The sequence below is a fragment of the Microchirus variegatus genome, assembly GCF_963457635.1.
Source record: "Microchirus variegatus genome assembly, chromosome: 2".
NCBI lineage: Eukaryota > Metazoa > Chordata > Actinopteri > Pleuronectiformes > Soleidae > Microchirus > Microchirus variegatus.
In genome coordinates this window covers 22035020-22061585 of record NC_139803.1, presented here as the reverse complement: position 1 = coordinate 22061585, position 26566 = coordinate 22035020, and the positions used below count along the sequence as shown (strand labels likewise).

Sequence of the window (26566 nt, the reverse complement as noted above, 5' to 3'; positions counted from 1 at the left end):
TATGATCGCAAAGTGAAATATCTTTGATATTGTTTATAAAAACTGGTAATCGTTAGGATTAAGCACTGGAATGAATGTGTATGCAGTTGAATGCATAATATTAATCATTTAAATGGTAAACAAACAAAAAAATATTATATGGTAGCCCTCAATATTATTTTTTACCCTTAAGGTAGCTCTCTGTCTCAAAAAGGTTGGTGACCTCTGCACTGGAGCATCAGCAAACACTTCAGACCTTGTTGCCCCTTTTCAGAGGCAAAGCTGACAAGACAGCACAGACTGCTGTGCCGGACTGCAACATGGGTTACGAGAAACGTGTGAAGTGCATTAAAATGGCTGCTCTTTAAGGTGACATCAACTGATTAAACCCTTCTCGACTTACGGAATTTAAAATCCAAACTAGAGCCGTCACTTTTCCAAAAAAAACATGTTCGAACACATTATGTGACGTTCTACTCCAATTTTAATATTGGCTCTGGAAACATTTTCCAGAAAAAACAAAGTTACAGTCAAATCATGACAAATTCTGTACAATTTCGTATTCTGCATCGTGTAAATCATAGGACCCCAGTTAAGTTTACTTGTCCAAAAACATACGTCATGTTATTGTGAGAGGTGTTAAAAATGCAGTGGTTCATTTACAATAACGTCCTGCACTCTTTCAATGTAAATATTTTTCTAACGTCATACTGTGAGGGAATGGTCGATATGTCTTTTTACTACAGGAGTTGCAAAATAGAGCTCCCATAATGGAATTATATTGGCATTTTTGTGCCTGAAGGGCCAACGAAAACAGACAAAGGCCCAGTAAAACTGATCTAAAGACCAAGTGAGCCAGTGTGGGGAAAAAATAAGGCATCAGCCATGATAATGTAGTAGCTGTGTTGCTCAAGAATGACTGACCTCAAATGAACAACCTGGGTGTTGGCATTAACCTATACCGGTTTGCGAAACGCAATCTATATTAGATTACACAACCGACGAGGAAACAGGAAATGCTTGCGTAAAAGCCTGATGACAATCTAATACTAAGAATGAAAGAGTGTATTGTGTCAATTTAAAAACATACAGAGCTCACTGGAAATCAGAGCTGCCCACTATGCTCAAAAGAAAATTATATTGATTATTTAGACAGGTATTGCCATTGAAATATAATTAATAATTGGTAAAACACTTTTTGTTATTTTAAACTACCACCACAGTGGAAATACCTTATCCACGACAGGCTCTACTGGAAAATACTGAACCGACACCATTGTCTGTACATTTTCATGTTTTGTCTAGATTCTACATAGACAAACAAATATGGACACACGTACATCCATCTTTTGTAAGGCTGGTGATTCCCCGAGGGACTGAAACACAACACACAGACACCAGACGCCGTCATTCATATGCTCAAGGTCAAGGGTTAGGAGGGGTGACCTCCAGGGTCAACTGGCAGGCAGAGTGTTGAAGGCCTGAAACAGATTATACTACCACACATTGATGGGTCAAAGAAGTGTGAAGTTAGTCCACGTTCAGTGTCAGAAAAAAATAAAAAACACACTTTGTTTTAGATGCAGAATGAGAGTGAGACAATAGTGGCACCAAAATTGTTATAAACAACGATATAATTTCATTATTGATTGAGAAATTATCGATATAATCACAAGCTTTTCTATGCAGGCGCACAATATCTGCCATCTGCCAGCTCTGACTACGGCTGCTGATGAGGAACAGCTCAATACTCCAATCACGGCCTAGAGAATCGACCAATACCGATATCAATCCCTTGTAACCAGCAGACGTGTTTAAAATGTAAAACTCAGACAGTGTAACAGATATTAGAGTTGGCTTGATACCCAGACTGATTTTCGGACACCAATATCAGTCCAATACAGTCTTTTTTCATCTTTTAAAATTACTCAAGTTTATTTCGGAAGCCACTAAGCTGTTTGAGCTTACCAAAAAACAATGATACAATTACTTATATTATATATATATATAGATTTGGGAAACACCGATTGAGATTTTTCACCATGTTGTGACATTTTTGAACCAAACAACTAATCAATTAATCAAGACTATAACTGACTGTAATGAAAATAATTGTTAGTTGCAGCTGTAATCATATCTGTGCATTCCTACTGCTGATTTAAAATCATGAAGTGGAAGGCCACTCCATAATTTTCTCTTCAATATAATTGCCACACAAAGCAGCTTCTTTCATTTATAATATACTTAAAATATACTTGTGATAACCTATAAAAAAATCTGCTTAGGATTTGGTCTGCATGTAATTAACCTGTTTTTCACACATCTGTCATGCAGGGTGGGTCATCACACTCTCTGAATATGAAACCAAAGTACTGAATGTGTGTGTGGACACACACAAACACAGAAGTGCGAGGAGAAAAGGGGAGGGCGGATAAGGGATTAGGGCCTATAAAATGGTGTCTAGTTTCCCAGCCTGAGGGCTGATAGCAGATATCACAACTCCTTGGAGTGGCTGTACACCTCATTATCAACACCATGCTTTCCTCACAGCTTCCAACTGGCCTTTATAGCCATGGGCCATCGTGGTGACACCGAATACACCAATACTGCTTTTACTACAGCCGAAAACAATGCAGTCATGTACAGTTACATGGGGAAATTAATCTGACACAGGCTTACTATCAATTAAAAGTCCCATTATGTCTGATAGTACACATACACGTTGAAAGCAAAAATGTCATACTTGCATAAAAGTATAGCGTAACTATGAGGTAATGCTAATGTGGAAATCACATCTATAACATGGTATGATGCTTGATTCTGAATGTTTCTTACATCCAGACTCATCATTAGTAGCAGATCTGATTTTCATCTAGATGCATTCTCTCATCTGTCAGGTGCCTGGGGTTCATGTTGAAGTATGCAACTGACAACCATCCTTTGTATACATAATAATTGACATTTGTCAACAAGCTTATTGATATATGCCAGACACAATAAGCATTGCAAACCGATAGCCTGTTGTCATCAAGCAAACAAGTTAAGGGGCTTAAAAAAGACGTTTGAGCAGTACCAACAAGCCTTCAAGCTTCACTCAGTGAAGTCCTGCCAACAATCAGCACGATATGAAAGACAAAAACAGATTGAGACATTGTGCTGCTTCTTAGTTACCTCTGGATGACGTGTTTTCAAAGCCGTCAAGACCAGACAGAGAAAAATGGGTGGAAATAACATGTCTCACCAAGCAAGTGAATGTGTTGTGTGTGGATGGGACTTCAGGCGAAGTGAGAGAAATTTGGAAATTTGAGCCTGCTGGCTACATTAGCCCTGGCAGCCTATTGAAAAATACCTGCATACTGATGTCACAGCCCCAACACACACACACACACACACACACACACACACACACTGTTATGCAGCAACAACACCAACATCAAGCACAGGCATCAGCCTCAAAATTGTCTAATACACACTTGCTTCCCCTGGCAGCGCGGTGCCATGCCGAGTGTGGCCTCAGCAAGGGTGTTACACACAAACACCCAAGTTTGGGCACTAAACTGGAGTCCTAATTCAACCTGAGACAAGCGTTTCAAAGAAAGGGGGTTGGAGGCAAGAAGGACAATGACAAAGACATAATTGGGGGTGAGAGGAATCTCCAAGACAGAGACCAGAGAAGTGGCTCAGTTGGAAGCTTGCTCTGTGCTTGGCACATGCCAACAATCGCATCGGCCAGTTTCATGTGTTTAGGGCACGGTCACTCAATTTCACCTACTTTGCTTACAAATACCCTAGGGCTGCAACCGTTAATCGATTAGTAATTGAATACTAAATAAATCGCCTCGTATTTTAATGTCTGATAAATCAGTGCAAGTTCTTACAGGTTCGGTGTATAACATTGAGGAGAAATGGACAAAATTGAATATACTACCCGTTAGCATGCTCATATAAGTTTATAACAACAATAAATAAAAATTGTTTATTAAAACAAGCCTTTCATATGTGCTCAAGGCAAGGAGCTGTCTTTGCAGACAATGTACTGGAAATAGTAACTATCACTGGTGGACAAAACCTTCAAATATCTCTAAATTTGAGGTTGTTGCGCAAAGCCACAGAAAAAAATGAGTTACTGCATGAGTGTAGGAAGAACATTTCCTTTAAATCTACTTCCTATCATTTCCCCACTCACATTAATCCACCCTGCATGGCCACCCGCCAGAGAAATTACACTGCAAGAGAAGAGGGAGAAGTGGAACACAATAATGCAGGGTGGTGTGTGTGTGATCAGAATCGCAAAGAGCCAAAAGAAGAAAAAAAAGAAAGATGTTTTATTAGAAATAAGTTAAATGTTGCATGAGTAGATACAAGCACGGATGAGGAGAACTGACTCTTGATGAGCTGTCCGACCCTCAAGGTTGACTGACTGCAGATGGCAGAGGTCTGGTAGCTGCTCTGAGACGCCCCACTGGGGGCAGAATCAAGGGCAGGGCTCGGTGGTGTGTGTGTGTGTAAAGTTGGGTGGATCACATCAGTCTGCACTTGCAAGTGCCTGCATACACACGCACGCTAACACACAAGGCACCAGCTCCATCTGTCTTTGACATGGGAGAGCTTAATGACAGAGGCAGAAAAGCCAAAGAAAAGGCTTCTCCGTTTTCTCTCTCTCTTCCTCTTTCCCTCTCTCATTTTCCTTCCCTCCATCTCTCTCTCTCTCCCTCTTGACCGCACTCTCCGACATCAATGCTCCATATGGAGCTCTCTGGACAGACTTTTTAAAACCAGTCTTGGCTTGGCACACAATCAATAAGACATCCAGACGCACTCACACTTGCACACACAACTGTATGTGTATTAACGTGTGTAATCTGGTGCAGCGACCGGAGCATACACAGAAAGTACATAATCCATTACTTTTTGGCATATGATACGCCCTGTACATGGAGTAATTGAATTTTCTGAAAGTGTGCTGTTGAGCCAACCTGGACTCACACACCCACAAAAATACAAATGCCATGCATTTTTCTTAAACAATAGTCTGTGAATATTTTTTTCAGTACACTTCCATGTACAATTAAGTCTATACTGTTTAACTGGATTACTATCTTACAGCCAGTAAACAAACTAGTGCTGGGCAATAGCTTAACGCACGTTAACGCATGATGCGTTTCCATGACGACCGACCGGAAAAGACACGCATGACGTCATGTTTACGTGTCGCAACACAGGAGTCCAGGCACCGTTTACCAGTTAGGTCCGTTAGCTGCATTAGCTAATTTTAGCGCCGTTTGGCGCACCTACAGTCAAACTGGAGCGGTCTGTTTATTAAACAAAAAGAGCAGTGCTACAAATAACCAGGGTACCTGCGTACTGCATATGTGTGCTTCCGTTTTTAAAGTTTAGCGTTACTTCAGAGACTCGTTTTAAAAATCCGGAGTCTTGTAAACATGACGTCCCACGCGTCTTTTTCCGATCAGTCCTCATGGAAACGCATCATGCGTTAACGGTGACGCCGTTAGTGCACATTAATGTGCCCAGCACTAAAACAAACACTAGTGGAAACTCAATTTGTTGAACGAAAAGTGTCCACCTCTGCTATGCTAAGTAGCAAGATGCCCTTGTTTCAGCCTATTCGCAAACTAACTATTAGACACTTTCCTCTTTAGTTGATGGCTGGTTGGTAGTATGTATGTCGGGTGCCATTCAGAGTGTCCCACTCATCCATTAACTTTAAAATACTTAATTCTTTGAACTGGTACAGCATAATCTCTGAAAAGTACCGGTCCGGATTTTGCCACATTATTGTTGCTGTTATTTTCTTCTATTATTTCTGGGTCAAAGCTTGAGGGCGGGAACTGAGTGCATATGCCTGTTTGGATCCTTTTGAACATATACATGCAATAGTAATCAACTCCCAACAGCATTATCTGGGCGTCTTAGTCTGACTTTGAGAAATTCCATCAGTACAATTTCTGTAAGACTAACAAAATTACGTGTGATACAGACATTATCTCACTAACTTGGATAAACTAACCTAGTGTGTTTGCATTCTGCCACTCAATTTTGATTTATTAAACATTCCTAATGGCAATTGATTGACAAATGGTTAATCATTAACATCCTGTCCCTTAATGCTAACTTTGATGACAGACTCTTGACTCTTTTGTCTATAATGCCTGCCACCTGGCTCCGTTCAGTCCTTGGTTAACATGGTGTTACCTAAATTTAGATTAGTCTGACACCTAGATCTACATAGAGGTCATCCCTGAACTGATGTGTCTCCATTCCACACAAAAAAATCAATAGCAAGCATGGTTTCACTTAACATAGGGTTAGATCCTTTCCTCAATTGTCTGCTAAAGTTTGAGCTCTGGATCTTTGGACAGGCACATAACAGAGGAAACAGTTGAGAGATGTGCAACGCCACATTATCACACATGAGACAGGTGAGAGAGACAGACCGCAAAATATCACCTTCTTTAAACCAGATGAGATGCCAAATATAGCCAATGGTGTGCATATGGCTGCTAAAATGACGCTATCATCACCTGCAAACAACCCTCTTTCATTATCGTATTTTAATTTAAGTAAAATAGTATTGCTGCTGTGTAGAAAACAGAAACCCAACAACATAGTTCAGTACGAACATGCCAGAATGTCAGCACACAAAAGTGGAAGTGGAATGGAAGTTTATATAGGATCAGAAAACATATAATCAAGTCATAAATCCAACCACAACAGCATACACTTTTAACACAAAGTCAAAATTAAATTACCTGGTGGAAAAGACAAGCTTTTTAAATCACTGAGTCTTGAAGTATTTGCAAGTCTGCTTTACTCACATTTAAGTAGCAGCATAAAAAAACAATTCAAGTGCAGTGCAGTGTGGGCAGTTTTAGGTTTTCGGCAGCCACATGAGACACACAAGACACATTTTCAGGCTAAGCGCAAAGACGTGCAGCATTGTAATCTTACAAAATTAGACACTGGTGACCAAAAAAAACTGCAGTGAAGTGACAAGTGTGACTGTAGCCAAAGAGAAGCACAGAACGGCTGGGGATTGGGGTTGAGGCAGGTCAGGTGCTCGGGGGAAACTGTCAGGAAGGAGATTGAGAGGGGTGTGAGGCGAGGGAGCCTTGAACCCTGAATGAACCACACCGCCTCGCTCCCTTCTCACTCTGCTGAGCCGATGACTCGATGCTGGAACGAAAGGGAATCCACGGGGAAGGATCGGGAAAAAGTTGACACGGACTACAGCAACAATAGTGAAGCATTGTGCTCAAGCACAGCCCAGTCTGTCAGTTAAGGAGCAGGTAGTGGTTAGTGGTGCTGTGTTAGCCTGAGTGCAGACAACGCTGCTGAAACACAGTTCTGACCACAAGCCAAAGTGTCAACATTCTCCGTCTTGAATTTTGAAAAGAAAAAAGACTTGCAAAGTCCTACTGAGATGCTGCAGCTTGTGTAGCTGCTTGCAGCAGTTCACTTATCTTGCTTTTTTTTGGTATCTAAATTGACAATTTGACCGCTGGGTGTCAAGATCAATTCCTGGCACAAGCACAGCAATATGATTTGGCAGTGCACGTGGTTATTAAAATGTGCTGCATGCTTTTATTATTACGACTTTGAACTGAAAGAACTACACAATGGTTAATCCTGAAGTCCGTCTCTCTTTCTGCAAAGGACACTAAGAACCTGACGGATAGAGCTGGAAAACAAGTCTATAATAAGGCAGTGACGCAAATCAGGGATCATTAATGTTATAAAAAATGTTGAATAGTTTCTGGTTGGGGTGACAGATGGCTAACCTGGTAGAGCTGGCGCCCCGAGCCCTTTTGCGGTGACATGAGTTCCAGTCTGGATTTCTTTCATTTGAATTATTATGAGACGATGACAGGACATATTAAATTGGTGGCCAGCTATAATCTAAGGAATTATCTTCCCAGAAACAGAACTTTACCTAGTATTAACTAGTAGCAGTATATATGCAGGCATGTACTGTATGTGACGCTGCCAGAGAAATACACCAAAAACAGAGAAGATGGCATGGTACATATCCTTGTGCACTATAAAGCTTGTGCAATGTGTACAACTCCAAACACAAGACAACGACAACAACAAAGATGGCAACAGCGGATGCAGGGCAAGAGAGATCCTCACTGTTTTCCCAAAGTTGCATGTGCAAGCATGGTGTTTTATTGTTTTTTCACTCTGGTACCAATTTTCCAAAGACTGTGCTTTAGGACTCCCAAATGCTGGTTCCATGTGGATAAAAATCCGATAGAACACGAAAGATTTGCAAATTCCTCTGTGTACGGGCCTTAAGAGACAAGTGGGTGTGAACTGATGTCGATCAATATGTAGTAAAATTATGCTTCAAAGCAGCAAAAGGAGAAGTTGTAACCAGAAAAATTTTGACAATGTTATCTGAATATGACTTTCAGTAAGTGCTGCAAACAATGAAAGATGGACAAAGAAATATAATCTTAACGAAGCAAGGAGCAACTGTATGAATCAGCCCAAAATTAAATTCACTATATACACACCGTCTTGTAAGGTGCGCATCAGTCAAATCAAGCAAATTATCCCGTGTCTTGCCCCGTCATTGCCTAAAGCAACCAAAAAGACTACACTGCCTCGAGATACATAAGGAGTAGAGAGATGGAGAGAGGAAAGCGAGTATGATCTTCAGCTCACAGCTCACATGCTGTGAGATGATCCTCAACAAACCAAATCAAATGTAAAAGACAGCGGTACACTTGAGTGTGTGTTTACAGTTTGGCAATGACTGGAAAAAAGTTGCCTGGTTTCAGTGTTTTTATCACAATCATTAGGGATGGGGAGCTTTTCCCGCTACTTGTTCCTTGTCAAAACATGCCATCTTTCCAAAGTAGTCGAGGCGAGAGGTGAAAGGTGACTTCCTAAACCTTAGCTACACAAGCAGTTGTGAATAATGAGCACAATTTTAATGCTGGCAAATTGAATAAGTTATCTATCAGATGCTTTGAAAGGCTGAAAACCCCGATATGGTGATAAAGACACATTGCTGCTGAGTTATTTTGGATAAACGATTAGATATTAAACGCCAAGTAAGCTTTCTTCCATGAGCTCATGAGAAACCTCATGTACATTCTTCGGCAGTGTGTCCAAAGTGATGGCAACAGCAGAGAACATCAAACTGCGGCCACAAGTGCAAGACGATCAGCCACAACACGAACAACCCTTTCTTCAAGGGGGGGGGGGGGCGCATTGTTTGCTTAACCGCAATCAATAAACTGTTCCACACAATGACACACTCGTCTATTACTTCATTGTGATTCTAAGCAAAGGCCAAAACCTCCTGACGTCAACAGCCACAGGAATGCCACCAGGCAGATTCTTTACTCAAACTCTGCGGCAGCCTTAGTTAAACAAGCAGACAATGCAGAGAAACATTTGAAGATAACAGTTAGTTTGCCTTTCCTGGAATCCCAGCCGCAATTTATGTTCCTTTCCTTGAATATCCCTCCTGACACTTGATAACTCCTTGTGCCCTTTGTGTTCCTTCTCTCTCGCTCTCTCTCTGGGTTAACTCTCTCTTCCTTCTTTCTCTTGGAGTAAGGGTTTGGTCTACTTGTGTCACCAGCAGTGATGGAACTTGGGTTTGGGCAAACACCAGCAGGTGTCCCTGAAGTGGGGCTGGTTAATGATTAAAGGTTTTCTGATGTGGAATCAATAACAATATCTGGACATAATGGAGATTCAGAATGATACTTTTTTACATGATCTGTTTTCACAAAAAGTTAACCTTCAATGACATAGCTAGGAAGGATCAGTCACCAGCACAATCAAGAGCCATTTGTCTGAAGAGAATGGGACTCATAGAGCTCTGTTGCAGAGTCCTTCATTAACAATCCCAAAGATGCACCAACAATTTCTTTCAGGAATGGGTTACTGCTGGCTCACTGCCCGCCACTCCCTGCTTATCTACTACAGTAATAGTGGCAGTTGCTTACAGCCATGGGAGGTGGTGTTCTTAGGGGCTTTCCCAACACGGGAGATCCTGTGTATATTTGTGACATTCCTCTGAATGGATGAACCGACCCTGTGTCGAAGGAGAGACAGAATGAGACGCTTAAACAATGCTTCAGAGCCCTCAATATCACATGTGAGAATAATAACTGCGATTTTCTGGGCCAATAGCATGAGAAAATAGTGCTTTTCTCACGAGTGTGGTTCTCTGGTGGATTCTATCCGAGCAGAATATTGTCTTTTTCTTGCAGTATATCAGGCCTGGTATGAGCCTCATGTTTTCAAAAAGACAACTTCTAAATACAGATCCCTTCTGCCATCCCCGAGGAGAAACAAATGAACAATCATAAAGGAAAAACAAAAGGGGAGAGTGGAACTAACACACTTGTGTCAACAGCGCTCTGTTCTCAACATTTTTTCCTCTTGATTTCAGCTGCGCTAACATCAGCAGTATGTGAGCGTTTGCTCACTGAACTTGAATGAAAGCAAACAGGAGTCAGACAGGGGGGAATCAGCTTGTGTTTTCTGAATGAAACATCCTGAATGTGAAGGGACAGTGGGAGCAGAAACTGCTGACACATTAGAAACCACCGTTCCCTTAGCAAAGATGTAATCTATACAAAGAGAAAAAGAACAGGGGAGGGAAGAGGCAATGTTGAGACAGAGGAAATGCTGAGGGAATGCAAGAAAGACGTCAAGCAAATGCAAAACAAGAGTCTGCGGAGAGGGACGTGCTTCCACTGTCTGTCACATTTGCCTTGTGCTAGCTTGCAGTCTCTCTGGTCCGCTTGTCTGTCTTAGCTAAGCAGTTCAGCCGACGCCAACAACAACACCAAGAGGACTTGGGCCTCTATCAAACATGACGCCAAGGCTGTTTTTAAAACCACACTGGCGTTAGATTTTCATCAGAATGTTCCGTCCCATCCCGTTTGAGGAAAACAGCAGGGACATTTTTTCGGGAAAAGCAAGAGATTAAAAACAGTATGGCCTGAATGCATTTCAAGCCTTGAACAAGTAAATAAATGGCCCCTTGTTGTGGCTCTTGTGCGTGATATCTAACCCTCTAATCAGGCCCCAGGCTTTGAGAAATTAGGTAACACAACCCCCCCTCCAAGCTACATGAAAAGAGTCACATTATCAATAAAAAGAGCTGATTGCTGAGAGTAGGGTTGGGTATCATTTGGGTTTTTCCAATACCGGTGGTAAACTGATACTTTCAAAGCAGTATCAGTTCTTAAACAGTGCACTTTTTTGTTCGTAAAACACAAACAATATTAAAGCTGTAGTGCAAAGCTTTAAAATATACAAAAATATATACAAAAATCCCCTTTACATTCAAATTATTGTCAAACGGGTTCCCACAGCGCTACTAAAGCCTATAAGCTCCAAACTATTCTGTCAGTTTTTCTCAATATGGTCATGTTTTGTTTTTGTTTCACCCAGTGACATTTCAGTGCTTCTCAGACATTGAGACCTGGGGTCATCCTTTCCAGAAAGTGCTGCAGGCTCACCTCCTTGACTGATAATGCTACGAAGCACTTATGAAAAGCTTCATCCTAATCCTCACTGGCCTAACTTGTGCTTCTCTGTCACTCACTGCAGAAGCTCAGTTTATGTCTAGCTGTGTTTTGGCAACAGAAGTGAAAAGGTGGTGCTTCAAAGGTGCTTTTTTTAAATTATTTGGACATCATTAATGCCTTAAACCTATAACTTAAACAAACAATAAATTGACATAATAAATAAAATAAAACAGAACCCAGTTCCAATAATTTTACAGTAAATAACAGTTTTGTAACATATTTAGGCTGGATCAAAATTAAAATGTAAGCAAGTGGGCGAGGCTGCACTGCTGCAAAGCATGGATTCTTTTAGGAAACAAGTTAGTTTTTTGTGTCATGTTGTGATCCAGTCCGGTAGATACCGATCACATCGATACTGATGCCATATTAGCACCAAGTTTCAGTATCCATGATGTGAGGAAAGGTACGGGGACATACTATGCTGGTATTTCTCTACACACTTAAGCATGCGACTAATGACCAAAAATAAGTAGTGCCGAGCAGGCCCCAATCCAAGGCAAATTACAAAAAAACATGCATTTTACATGTCTCCTGTGGTTGTTACCCTTGAGACACGTGGACACAAAGATGAATGGGAAACAAGATACTGAAAACAACTGAGTCAATGAGGGCGTGTGTTGCTTTAAAAGCCCCATCATCACTCTACCAAACAAGTTGAATCTGAACCCTGGATGGAACCATAAGCTTTAGGGGATATTTCAATCATGTGAAGTAATGGGCATGCATAAACTTCCAAAACAAAAGGCTACTGTACGCAAGAGAATAAATCCCCCAAAAGATGTCTGGCGGTGGCACATTCGCTGCGGTGCTTTGCCCGTGTCTTCTGTACAGCTCAACCCCCTGGCTTGTAACTCCTGCACGGAGCACACTTTGAAGGTTTTCACAGCTCTGGGTGGATGTAAGGGAGGCGTCCGAGGGCCGGAGGATCCTGAGGTGACACAGGGACCATGTAAGCTTTTATCATCTCCATCATTTATCTATCCATTTGCACTGGAGCTAAGGTGGCAGACTGAGAGTGTATGTGAGTGTGGGTGGACATGGGGCGGCTGCTTTGAGGGCAGTGGTGGGGTGGGGGGGTGCAACTCAGCATGTCTTTTAACTTCGGTCTAAGCTTTTGCCACCATAAAGGTCAGTGCTTTGACATCTGCTGCTCTCTCTGAACCTCTACTTTCATAAAGGGAAGCAGGGAAGAAGAGACGACCCTGGGGAATGGATGCACGCGCACACACACATTAACACATAGACTTGTTCAGCGGCGACACAGCCACAGAGCTCAAACCACACGTTCCTTCTAACAAATACAAGAACACAAGGTTTGTGTCTCAAAGAAAGAAAGGCTCAGTCGTATCATTACTCCAGCACAGAGACGCTTGGCTTTTGCTCTGAAAGACTCCATCATTCCTTTTTTTGGCAGAGGGACACAGAGGGTTGAGCTAAATGGAATCCTGTCCCTCCGGGGCACAGCAAAGGCAAAGCAGTGTTGAAATAAGTGATTCATGCTTTTATCATTCCAGGTGAACAGTGCTGCTCTTTGCGCGATCACAATCGGTTTCTCTGGCAGTGTGGAGGGGGAAAAAATACAAAAGCAACACTGTGATTTTTTTTCACCTCACCTTCATGGATAATTATTTGGATATTTTGCCAATTTGAGTTAATGTGACAATCTATGCTGCTATACATGCCAAAAGTGCATTAGGATACAGGTGTGCAGCATTCAGATAGTGTCATTTAGAGCTAAGAGAATTAGACAAATGAGTGGCAACTAATTAGCAGTCTTTTTAATAAATTGTTTAATTACACAATACGGTACTTTAAAACCAAAGTGATGGAACACTTGTGAATCTCAGCTTCTCACATTTTAATATTGCGATCCCGGGCTGAACAATTTAAGTTAAATATCCAACTGTGATTTTTCTGACATTTATTGCAACTGCGATTTGATTTGCAAGCTTCCTTTAGCACTTTAAAACCATTGAAGCATTAATTCATGCTACCGAATAAATATTAATATAATACTCTTTTCACTGCTTAAAGGATAAGAAATTGAGGATATAAACTGTACATATGCCTGTTTTTATCAATTAATCTTTTATTATTTTCTCATGTAATCAATCAGTTTTTGTCAATAAATGCAGAAAATGTTGTAAAATGGTGATCTGAGATTCTTAGATTTTAGGATGACTATGTCAACATTGAGTTAGCTGTCATATAGGAGCAGAGAATACAGAACATATTCATAGTTTGGGGGGCTTAAATCAAATTACTTGCCTAGTTAAAACCCACTTTAAACTATTAACAAAATATTTAGCAATGAATTTAGTGTTGTAATCCTATAAATGATTATTTGTGTCTTGGGGATTTGCAATTACAATTTCAAGACAATTAATTGTTCAGACTGACTTCTTGCTCATTATGAGATTATGTTGTAATAAAAATAAATACAGAACTAGTCCTTTAACTGTTTTATGAAAGTGTTGGTTTAAAATAAATTTTAAACTTTGAAATAAACAGTAGCTTAGTCCATGCTGAAAAGCTCTTGCATGCATAAATATAGTCCTTCATAAAGCAAATGTTTACTGTAAATGGTCAGACTGATTAAGTAACAACTAAGTACAACCCTGCACTTCCTGTATCAAACAAACATGAGGATAATCTTCACCTGAAAATCATTTGTTGATAAACTATTTTCCAGCAACAACCAAATTAACACATATGTCCATTTACAATTTAAAAGACAAACCTATACAACTACAGCCTCTGTTAGGCTGCTTGGTCATAATACCATTAACAAGCCTGTGGTTGTGGAGCCCCTCCCTATGTAAAGCCAGAACCATTAAACAGTACATGGGGCCACAGGGCTGTGGTCAGCCTCTGAGATGTCTCCAACTGTTGTTATGAACATGGCCTGCCATCAGCTAAAAAAAAAAGGACCCCTTATGGCACTCTAATTTTCGGATAAACCTCTCTGGCCCAAGCACACCCACCCCATCTTCCTCCCACACACTAACCTCCCCAATCCCTCTTCCCCACTTGCAAAACACACATGAATCTGGAGATATCATCTGGACAGGTGGCCAGCCACACAGAGCTGACCCGCATGCCCTCTTGCTTGCTCCCTCCCTCCTCTGCCCCCTCCCCCTGCACACCCCCAGCCCAACTGAAATCAGTTCAGGTCTGCTGGAAAGCCCCAAAGGAACATGCATAGTAAACCACACTCAAATCCACCTCCCTTCCTCCTCCAAACACACACACACACCTCCATCAAGCCGAGCTAAAGTCTGTCACCCACTGAGCTGTCTGTGGGGATTATTGCCAGGACAGGGGAAAAATAGGTCTGTTTCTAGCAGATGTGAAGGTAAATAATGTATCAGTGTTTAGTTTACCGACACCAAAGCAGAGGAGGAAATATAGGCTCACTTCAACACACCAGTGTATTGAATAATATTAAGCAGATTTTACCGCGTTTGGTTTAAAACGCGTACTAAATTAGTGCATAATAAACTAAACAGAAACACAAAAACATGGGGAAAAAATCTTCAAAACATTGCATACATAACAAAAAAAATGCAATACAACAGACTAAGCCAATAATGTTTAGAAATCATGTGACTGGAATGTAACTTTCTCTTCCACATTTTTAATGGAAATATGACAAACAAGAGGAGATGCATGTGGATTGATACGGAAACCACATTCATAGATGTAAATACGACTTCATTATTGGATGAAATGTGTCAACAAAACAGGAGCACATGTACAGAGCTACTGTAGCTCTTCCTTCACATCATTTATGTGGTGACCTGGGTGGGGTTGCGCCAATTCAGCAAAAGTCTACTAAATTCAGGATTTAGTAATTAGAGCCTTAAGAATTACTAGCTAGTTTGCAGCTAGTACTTTACTAATTTTGGTGGCACCACAACATAGCTAGTAAATACATAGTAATGCGCAGGTGGTTACTCGTCACAAAAACTGACAACAACAACAAGCCGTCTACCCAATCAGTATGCAAAGCAGAATGTAAACAGTGGCCCTGGATGCCCCCATTGATATCCTTGTCAACATCACAACAACAAAATGTTGACTACCAGCCAGAGCAGAGACAGTTTCTAGTACCGTAAAAATTAAACATCATTATAACTGTCATGTTGTCATTTTGGTTTGCATATGCATTGTCATTAAAAACTTGTGGTGGCAGTTACCCATGGTGAATGACAGTAGTGACCTCGTACTGGGGGCTTGTATCTTGAAATGTGTCCCATCCACAAATCCTACCACATCAGGGAAGGTTGTGAAATGTGTGTCTCACCACATCCTGTCGGGGTCATCTTGACCATGTCCACATATCTAAAATGCATTCAGGCTCTGCCATATGACTGGCTGACTACGGCAGACAAGTACAAACATGTGGGACCATTATAGCAGAAATCATGTTATTGTCCAACTGATTCAGTGATAGCTCAAGACTAATTTTCCCATTTAGAGCCTTAACCGACTCACACAATTAATGAACCAGTTATTCACACACTTTAAAATTAGAAACTGCAACAATGTATGGCTAATCGTGACTTGGAGACACATCGTGACAAACCAAATCGATGGCTGAAGATCAGAATCGTGCTTTGAGATAAAGCACACAGCGGTTGTTTATCGTGAATTTCAACCTTAGATGCACTAAGTGTTACGATGTGCTTTTTCACCACCTTTCTGTTTACACAGGTCAGGTCTGTTCGTGTAGTAAATACTACTTCCAGCACAGTCTGCTCTCTCTCAAACGTTACTCGCGGAGCTGCTGTTGTTTCAGTACACGCTCTTCACTCACTGTGTTGTAGTAGTGTCGGCTCTCAGTATTTACAGCAGCACGCCGTGTGTAGGTTTAAAAACACACAGGCGAAAGAATTGCTGCCTCTTCCACAAAGCCGCAACGTGTTTCAGTGAGACACCGCTAGCCGATGCCTATTATCGGACAGCTAGCTGTATAAAGTCGGGGAACCCGATTCCTGAACATGTTGCCCGGCTAACTGCTGAGCACGTTTCGCCAACAAACGCAAGAACGGGGGCTCGTACGAGTGCTTTCTATGCAAGGAAAGGGGAAACCGCGTGTCACTGTTGAGTTGTTTCCAAACGGGGGTTGTGTTTAGCTCCCTGGCTAGCCTGCTAGCTAACAGCTTGCCGTTGTCTGGGGGAAAAAGCAGACCACCGAGGGTGAAGTATCGTTTAGCTGGGGCTAGCTCGCCAAACACTGCAGCAACAGTCAGCTCAGGCAAGTAGCGATAACTGTGCTGAGGGGGGGAACACTCGCACGTAAACACACAAGCGACTTATTTGGGCTAAAGCAGGGGTTTAAACAGTGCGGTGTGACCAGGCGAAAGCACGGCGGCTTACCAATGAGCATTTTCACATCATTAACTTCATATTCTCCACAACTCCGCTCCCCACTACCAACCCCTGAATCTCAGACTCACCCTGTCACAACAGGCGCCATCTTCCACAAACTCTCACCAAAACTCCAATACTCGCGATATCCTTCTTCTCCCACAGTCCAACAATCCGCCGAGACAACAGAAGCAGACTGGAGGTGTAGGGACGAGGGAGACGGAGAGAAAGGAGGTGGGCGAGGAAGACAGAGAAAGGGGGAGGCGGCGGGTAGTAGCAACAGAGAGAGGGAGAGAGAGAGCAGGGCAGACGCCACAACAACAGGCGTGGGAAACTTCCAAGATCGCGCGAGGCTTGGAAAACTCTCACAATAGGCGAGCACAGAGGGAGCGTCGCCTATCGCGAGATGTTGCGTCAAAGCATAGTAGTTGTTTATCTTGTGGCGTTGAGATACTATTCCCACGTGTTTACCAGGTAATAAATTACAGCTCCGATAGGTTTAGAGGGGGAAACACAAGTGGTGAGGAAACCCTCGGTTTTCCCAGGCTCTCTCTCTCTTACACACACCACACACACACACACACACACACACACAAGTTCGTGCATACATTCTTCTTAGAGCACCGCATTGATTTCCAATCATGTGGACAGTCTGTGCAAAGCGTTAACCACAACAAGTTAATCTGACCACAATTTAAATCTTAGCCCTAAACTGAACCAGTTCCACAGGATTGATGTTCTGTCTCATACCAGAAAACGTCCCAAAGAGAACATACACACAATAATGCACACATTTTATAGCATGCATCCTGTTTCCTTATGGTCTCTGCAGTATTCAGCATCAGCAGCTGCAGGGCTGTAGCCGAAATATCACTTTTATTACCTCCCAATGGAATAGAGATTGAGGCTGAAACAATTACTGGATTAATCAATTATTAATCGATTACTAAATTAATCGTCAACCATTTAGATAATCGATTAATCGGTGTGAGGGTTTTCTCATTATTAAAACAAGATTTCTGATTGTTTCAGATTCTTAAATGTGAATATTATCTGGAGTCTTTGCTCCATATAACAAAGAAATCATTCAAACTGAATGCTTTTGGTTTAAGAACATCATCATTTCCAGGTTTCAGTAAACACTGATCAAAATTTTCTGACATTTTATGGACCAAATGATTACACAATGAATTGAGAAAATACTCGACAGATCAGTTGCTGCTCTAATAGAGATAGTAGAAGTAGGGAATTAATATTTTTTTTACTAAAGTTGCAGTGTACAAGTTCTGGTGATATTTGTCTCTATCGGCGTCATCTGTCAAGCAAAACTATCACACCTGACTGAGGGAGCGCTTGTGTGTAAACAGCAGCAGCACAAAGGCAGGCGGGGATAAGAAGCACTTATCTCATCAAACTGCTGAACAATCAGGTTTTTTGTCTTCTGAAATTTTTTATGGGCTCTTCTTTTACTTCCAGTCTTACCCCAAAACCTGTTTGCGGTTGCATCACTTTACTTGCGCAATGTCGTCGTTGATGTTCAAACCCCTCCCTGTGTGCAGCGCGGGAATGTCGCCGGGTGACAGAAAGTCTAAACACTGCCAAACTAAACACAGACAAAGAGGCGTGAAGCCTAATCAGCATTGTGTGAACTCATTTGACAATGGTTTGAATGTAACAGACGTTTGTTTGTTGTTTATTTGTTTGTTTAGAAGTTACACACTACAGCTTTAACTGCTCTTCTATGACAATTTGTGGGCAAAAGGATTTTGTCATTTTGAGGTGCAGGAAACAATGATAGGTATATTTTACGATTTGCTGACATTTCATTTAAAAAGTAATCAACCCATTAATGAAAATAATCATTAGTTAGCCATAATTACAAGCACCAAAAGTGATGAGACTGAAGAAGAACACGCTGACATAAAATTAAAGCAAGAATTAAAGGAGGGTTTCTGCACCCCACATTTACAATGCCATAGGGTATCATTGCACTTTCTATGTTGAATTTGGAAACAATAACATGGCCACATATGAGCAGAGCACAGTAGTGCATTGCCATCACATTTGGGGAGTCCCATGACTCAGTCAAAGTACAAGGGAGGCTTTTATTGAGCGTGATCATGCATGGAAATGTGGCATGAGCTTTATAAGCCTTTCTTGTTTGTGCCTACTTGCCTCGAGCTCTCCCCCAGTTAGATAGCGTCTCCAAAAGTTTGCGTTCCATCCCCACTACAAATAGGTCAGGTCATTCTTGTTTATCTGGGAGGGGTCAGAGAGCCGTAAACCTTCATGTAGGTCTCCAGCCCATTGTGTGGTGTTGTCTTCTGCTACAGCCTTCATTTGAATCTGTTTGGCATCTTTGTTCACCTTACGAGAGGCTCTACTTTTTACAGCTTCAAAGAGAAAGTGGAGGCCTTTTGAAACTCATGGCAAGTTGGTGCTTTTGTGGCTGTTAGAATTTAAAAAAAGGACAAAAACAAATATCCTTTTAAATCATAGAGCCTAAAGCCCAATTTATACTTCTGCGTAAAGTGCTCTGCGTAGGTTACGCAGAGCATCTGCGTCGTCTCCGACTTCACAATTTTTTTTTAAAATATTTTATTTTTCCGTCACTCCGTCAAGGGACAACGGAGACGGCAAGAGCTGCGATTGGTCCTCAGGACAGGCCGAGCTAAGCTGCTCTGTGCCGGCTCACAGTGAGCACCGAGCGTCCACAGACGCGGAGCTGATCCTCGCCGATAACGCCGCTGCCAAACTATAAATACGTCATATCTTAACACACACAGCACATGTTTAGACTCTAAATGGCCAATTTCTCGCCTCAAATTATCTTAAAACTGTGTTCCGTCACACAGAAAAGTGAGAAATGGCCACTGTTTCAACAACAACAGTCTTTCTCTCTCTTTCTTTCTCGGACGCCATTGCTCACTGTAGCCTGAAGCAGAACAACCTTGCGCAGCGGCCCCTACTGATCGGGCAGGAAATTGCAGCGTGCAGACGGATAACGCATACGCAGTCGAAGAAGTATAATGTGGCCTTTACCCACGCTGCACACAGGAAGTGATTTGTTTTATGTCAGGACAGATGCAGCCAATAGCAACATTGAGCTAGTAAAGTAAACTGGTTGGAGTATGAGTGAAATAGGGACAGGAATCGGTATCGTCCGCATCAGTATCGGTCCGATGCTGGTCAAAATAACTGGATCAGCAAAACCATTTCAGCTGAGTCATGTTTGTGAGAACAATATTTGTCACACAGCTGGAGAATTATGTCTTTTTGAAATGACTCAGCACAAATGTGTTGTTAACAGTTTCCTACGTTCATAAATGGTCTAAAATGACCGAATCTGACTAATATCAGTATCAGTTTTTGATATCGATATCGGACACAGAAAAGTGGTATCGTCTCGCATCGCTAGACTGAAAACAAGTTTCTAAAAGCATGGTTACTTAGGGATTACGGTCGCTCAGTGGTAGCGCGAGTTGTCTTTCAACTCGAAGGGGGTGGGTTAGATTTCTGCCTCCGCTAGCCTATATGCCAATGTGTCCATGGGCAAGACACTTAACCCAGTGTTGCTAGCACCGTGTGAATGGGTATGAAAGAATGAATGAATAAATGAATGTAGTGTAAAGCAGTAGTTAGTCACAACTACTAACTACTAAAAGACAAAGTAAATGGTTTCAATCGTTATCGGAAGTTTTAATCGCCAACATTACCTCATAATGTCCAAGTTTCCCCTTAGCAACAAGTGAGCGGAAGTTAGGGAGCTGGCTTATATTTTAGCGGAAGTTGTAAGTGACTATCTGTGCATATAGTCAATTCTATAAACGTATACACACAAATGCTCCCTCAGACAGGTCTGATAGTTTTGCTTGACTCAGTCCATAACAGCCGACCCACCAGTGTCCATGTGCACAGCTACATCAAAGTGTTTCTACGTAGAAAGAAGCAGATGTGATCTCCTCCTCTGTGTACACTGTATAAATCTACACGTCTCAAATTTTTCAGATGTGCAATTCATTTTGATGGAGCTTCACTGTTCCACCAGAAAAAAAACAGAAGAAGGGGGAAAAAAAGAAGCTGGGAGAGAAGAGTTGCAGGGATGAGGTTTTGCATGAGAGTGTGTCTGGCCCACAGCCCGCACTATGAAGACACAGAGACGAAGACCTCATCCTGCCCTCAACCATTTTTCCTTTCCCTTTTTTTTTTTTTATAGTCGGCAAAAGAACCTCCAGATATATTCGGAGTCGAATGGGGAAGCATAAAGTTTCCTCAAATGTTTTACAGCTGAACTAAAAACAAAACAGAGACTTCCCAAGTGCAAGTATTGAAATCACATCCTCTTTCTGAGCGCACACTGCATCAACCTTTAAGCACAGACGAGGTGTCACGTCAACTCGACAACGGCGAGACTTCAACCTTATGTCTTTTCTGGCTGCTGCAGCGCTGAAACACATGATTTAAAGCTTCCTCGAGGCTCATCACAATCACATCTTGTTACGCCCCTTTGCTTCTGATTTTTCCCCTTTTGTTTTTTAAATCTCAACCTTCCTCCCCGTGTTGCACTCTCGCTCTCGTGAGAAGTAAAAAAAAAACATTTATTTTAATAGAAACGGAGCCAATTCAAACAATCACGACTAAGCCTTAAGCCTCAGGTCTATAAATCCACTTACTTGACTGTTTAAGCTTGTGGCTTAGAAATAAAGAAAGATTGAGACAGAACGAAAGATCCGTGTCCTTGTGTGGAAATATATCTTCCATCTGCGTTACCTCTATGGATTTGACCTACATACTGCTAACTACATGCACGTCATCTGCTTTATAATATTGTCCGTCATTCAAAGCAAGAAAGTGTGAGAGCAGATTCTCATAATCTCTCAAGTGCGGCGCTGAAACTCTAATAATTAAGACGGGAAATTATTTTTATCTTCAGATTCACGGACTGCAACGAGAAATGAGAGAGAAAGTGAGCCAATTAAGTGCCGTCTGAGTGTTAAAGTCGTCCGTGGGCTGAAACTTCCTCAAACACACACAAGCACAGTCAGAGCGAGAACCGCTGACAGACAAAGGTGGGTGAGAAGACACTGGGTCAAATGTCAGACGGGTGAGCAGACAGCAAGTCGATAAACGGAGACACGAACGCTCGGCTGTTTGCCAGACAAGAAAAAAAAACAGGAAATCTGAATTTTCTACTTAAATGTGACAATGTTGAGCTTTTTACAAGGTTTCAGGACGCAAATATAGACTAAGTAAATACACTGAGCAGCCACTTTATTAGTTAAACCTGTTTGATGGCTTTTTAGAGCAACTATGTGATGAGCTGTCTTGTTTTGGTGCACCTGCCTGTTGCTCTCATAACTGTCGCTTCACTGGCTTTAAACTTCACAGATGACTTACTGAGGTCACCGGTGAGATATCGGTTAAAAAAAAAAAAAATATGGGTACTTCACCAGTCTTTACAAGGTGAGCTCATTTGAACTCTGCACAGTCACATTCGCAGCCTGTTAACAAGTTCAGAATACTCTGTTCATCACTTTGTTATTCCTGTTTGAGTTCATAACTTCCGCTTGAACGCAGAAACAGACAAAGGAAACTACTTAGCTGTGCGGTATAGTGGCAGAAAAGTAGCTCAACGTGTTCAGCTGAAGGCGACTCTTTCACTTCACTCATCACTCACTGGGGTGAAAGGCAGGGTCACACCTGGTAAAGTTCGCCAGTCTATTGCAGGGCCAGATATACAGACAAACAATCATTCACTATCACACCTACAGTCAATGTAGCGTGTCCAATTTAGCTAATCCCTATATTGTGCGGCCCATGTGTCCCGTGTCATGTTGGCATAAATTACACAATCACACCTGTTTTGTTCTGCCATGCTGGGGCTCAGTTTGACATTTTACGACTTTAAAGGTCCAGTATGTAACATTCACAATGTAGCCACTGAAGATACTATCCATTAAGGCCCTGGTAAACTTATGCACCCAGTGCCCACAAACTCAACGCTTTGATTCAGATTTTGGAACTGAATTTCTGCCCCACCAGTAGGTGGAGTATTAAGCTCCGCTAACCAATCAGACAAAAAAAAAACATTTTGACAACAGAAGAAGTAGTCGCCAAGTATAGCAATCCAAACCTCGATCTGGCGACCCTCAAACCGGCTGATACCACGACTCCCGAATCAGACGTGTCCGTCCCAGGGAGCTGTAGCATTCTTCTCTTCTTCTTTGGTAGGAATGTGTCCTATTCTCTGCATCCAGACTTGTACCGCCACCTGATGGTAAAGTGGGATACTACAGGACCCTGACGCACCACCACACCATTTCCACACCATTTCCACACCTGCACAAACAAACAAACCGGAAATATACACTACCGTTCAAAAGTTTGGGGGTCACTTAGAAATGTCCTTATTTTTTAAGGAAAAGCTAATTTTTTTTCGATGAATATAACATTAAATGAATCAGAAATACACTCTATACATTATTAATGTGGTAAACGACTAACGTGAAATGTCTGGTTTTTAATGGAATATGTACATAGGTGTATAGAGGCCCATTTCTAGTGTTCTAATGGTACATTGTGTTTGCTAATCGCGTTAGAAGGCTATTGGATGATTAGAAAACCCTTGTGCAATGATGTTAGCACAGCTGAAAACAGTTTTGCTGGTTCTTTGACGAGAGGCAAAAATATTATTTTGAATAAAAATCAATGTCTTGACTATATTTTCTATTCATTTTGCAACTCTTTTGATCAATAAAAGTGTGAATTGTAATGGAAAATAGAAAAAAATTGTATAGGTGACTCCAAACTTTTGAACGGTAGTGTACGTTTCAGTCTGTAGGTGTCTCACCAGTAGGTGTCACTTATTCTCACACACTGGACCTCTGCGTTTTCCATCATCACAACAATCGGAGCCATGATGATGACAAACCTTTCCCTCAGTGAACATCACAAGACAAAAAGTCATGAAGTAATCCACTGGTGTGTTCCGTGTGAGGCATCTCGTCTCGTGTAAGCAGAGGGAAGGGCGTCCCGGGTCTGTCTCACTGTGCAGCCACATGGGAAAACCCAGGGCTGGAGGAGGGCAGACAGTTTATAGAAATGGACACATATACAAATGGACAATGTCATTACAGTAAGGTACAAAAAAAAAAAACATCTCAAAGCCGGACTGTGTTGACTTTTCTTTTAAACCACAACAACAGAAAGAGCAGAGAACTGACAGGGTGATAAGTTAGCAGACTGTCAGGGGAACTGCAGCGTGTGTTTCTTTTGAAACTATAGGCATGAGGAAAGAGACGTTTCCCCTTTCCTCATCCTGCGCAGTTCACGGCGAGTTCAAGCTGCCAGAATGTATGCGGGGTGAGAATTGTGCAGACACGCCATTTGGTAGCTTTGAAGCAGACTGTGTGTGTGTGTGTGTGTGTGTGTGTGTGTGTGTGTGTGTGTGTGTGTGTGTGTGTGACATCGGAAAATAAGCAATATTATCTGATCGACTTGTCTGACCACAACAGCTTGGTAACATCTACCTTTTTGAAATAAAACCCCCCCGGCAATTTAAAGTGTAGTGAAAGGCCTTGCGATGTGTCGGTGTGATAAGCGATAGCAATTTCTAATAAGGAGCAATCAATCTACAGCACATATTTATTTACAGCTTTTAATATTGTTGTAATGGAGCTTGATTATGGGCTTTCACAATCACAGGGTCCTGTAAATCCATTACCCCGATGGTTATCAGCAGAAACAACACGCGACATAAAGATACGAAAATCCAAAAAAACAGCGTGTTTTCCCCCCTCAGTTACTCTTAAGGAGAGATCTCAGCTCTGCGACCACAGCACTTTTGAAATCACTTTGCCGAGGATTATTCACAGCCCCATTCCATTCTCCTTTTCACTAGAGGGAAGCCTTTTCATAAAAAGTTATACGAGTCCCCATCTGCGCACACTTGGCTCGGTTTCCCCCCCGTCGCCATCTTTTTAAATCAGCGCTCGCCTCTGGGTATTTAACTTTGATTAAAAAAGCAGAGTTGATCATGAGCGCTGAAAAAAAATGTGCTCAATGCATTATGTTATGAAAAGCATAAAAAGCAGCCCCAGCTGCCTCATGCCTGTATTTTATACTTGGAAAGTGTCCCCTGAAAAAACATGTGACATTGTCTGAGGGGAGTTTTGAAGTGAAATATGTCAGTGGGCTTCAGTGAAGTGAAATTCCACATTTGAAGGCCTCCGAATATATGTTGCATCACAAACTGTGATTTATTTTAACTGCACATCCTTGAAATTTTAGTGCTTCTTTTTGTGCATTTACGAATGACATAATCAACCTTAATAATATTAAACTAATTTATATATAAGTAGAACTAAGTAGCTCTACTGTATGAAGAATTTACACCAGTTCCTCAGGCATTAAGGTCACACTTACTCATTATACTAATCTGGCAATGGCTTCAATTCATTCATTTGCACTGCATTTGATAGGCTGCTAGTTTTGTGCAAAAAAGGTAAGTAACAAAACCACCAACATTTGGGTATAACAGTCACAATTGGCTCTAACAAAATTAACAATAACAATATAAACAACATTAAGGTGCAATGGCCACAATAGGCTATTTTTGCAGAAATATAAGTAACAGTACCAATAATATTCAGGTACAATTGCTGCAGTTGGCTCATAGTACAAAATATTCAGGTAAATACAGTACATAGGCTGCCTAAAATTACAGCTGTACTAGTATTTGCCAAAAAGGTACGCAAAGTGTCACAAAGTGTCGCAAAGTGCCAGAAATAGGCGGAGATACGGTTTTATTTACGGCCTTTTTAATAATACATTGATTATTTATGGGCCGTGGGCCAGTCCAATTTGCTTGAAGGGCTGGTTCTGGCCCCCGGGCCTTAAGTTGAATAGCATTGCTTTTAGATCTTAAAGATTAAGAGATATGAATAGAAAAGATATAAAAAGTCAGTGTTGTGAACCGATTTGTGATTTTTACAGTATGTCACACAATATATGACATACTGTAGGGCAAATTGTGCTCATGATGTCCTATGTAAGACTTTACTTTCTGTACTCGGTTTAAAGGAAGCAAAACAAGTTCTGTTTTCTTGCAATGTCCGTAAAAGACCACGTGAAAGCCCACTGGTTTTGTTACTCTATTAGGAGACCGAAGCACTGGGAATCTACAAGAGCAGCCAAACAGGATTCATGGTTGTTGGTTTCAATTCTCAAACGGTGAGTAAAGCGTACGTAAAATGCTCTCCAGTCTCCCAACAACTACCAGTGAGACTCCCTTAAGCGGCGTACTGAGCGTAATCCCAGTTTCTCAATTGTTATATAAAGACAATACAGGCCCAGGGAATTTAAGACGAGAGGTTACGATGCACATACATTCATCAAATGCTCCTTGGATGAACTAGTGTTTCAATAAAAATCACTGGAAACCTCACATGATCAGATTCCATCGCTTTATGTGATCATTTTTCGCAGCTTAATGGGACGAGACAAGTGAAAAGAGCACAAAAGAGACAAGTTAATCGCGAAACACGCAAAGAGGAAATCTGAGTTGATTTGTCTTCTTCATCGCTGCCGTCTTTGATGACTCAGCTTTGACACACGCAGTCACTTTCGCTTCT

General features: G+C 41.6%; 1 protein-coding gene across 2 annotated transcripts in view; it reads right to left on the bottom strand.

The window, feature by feature from the left end:
* Positions 1-17082, bottom strand: part of rbpjb (recombination signal binding protein for immunoglobulin kappa J region b) — a 46833-nt gene extending 29751 nt beyond the window's left edge. For both annotated transcript variants that reach the window (XM_083910377.1, XM_083910378.1), the window contains exon 1: positions 17024-17082. In XM_083910377.1, coding sequence (XP_083766503.1) covers positions 17024-17043 — 20 coding nt within the window. In that variant the 5' untranslated portion in view covers positions 17044-17082. The remainder of the gene's footprint in view (positions 1-17023) is intronic.
* Between the last annotated feature and the right edge of the window lie 9484 nt (positions 17083-26566).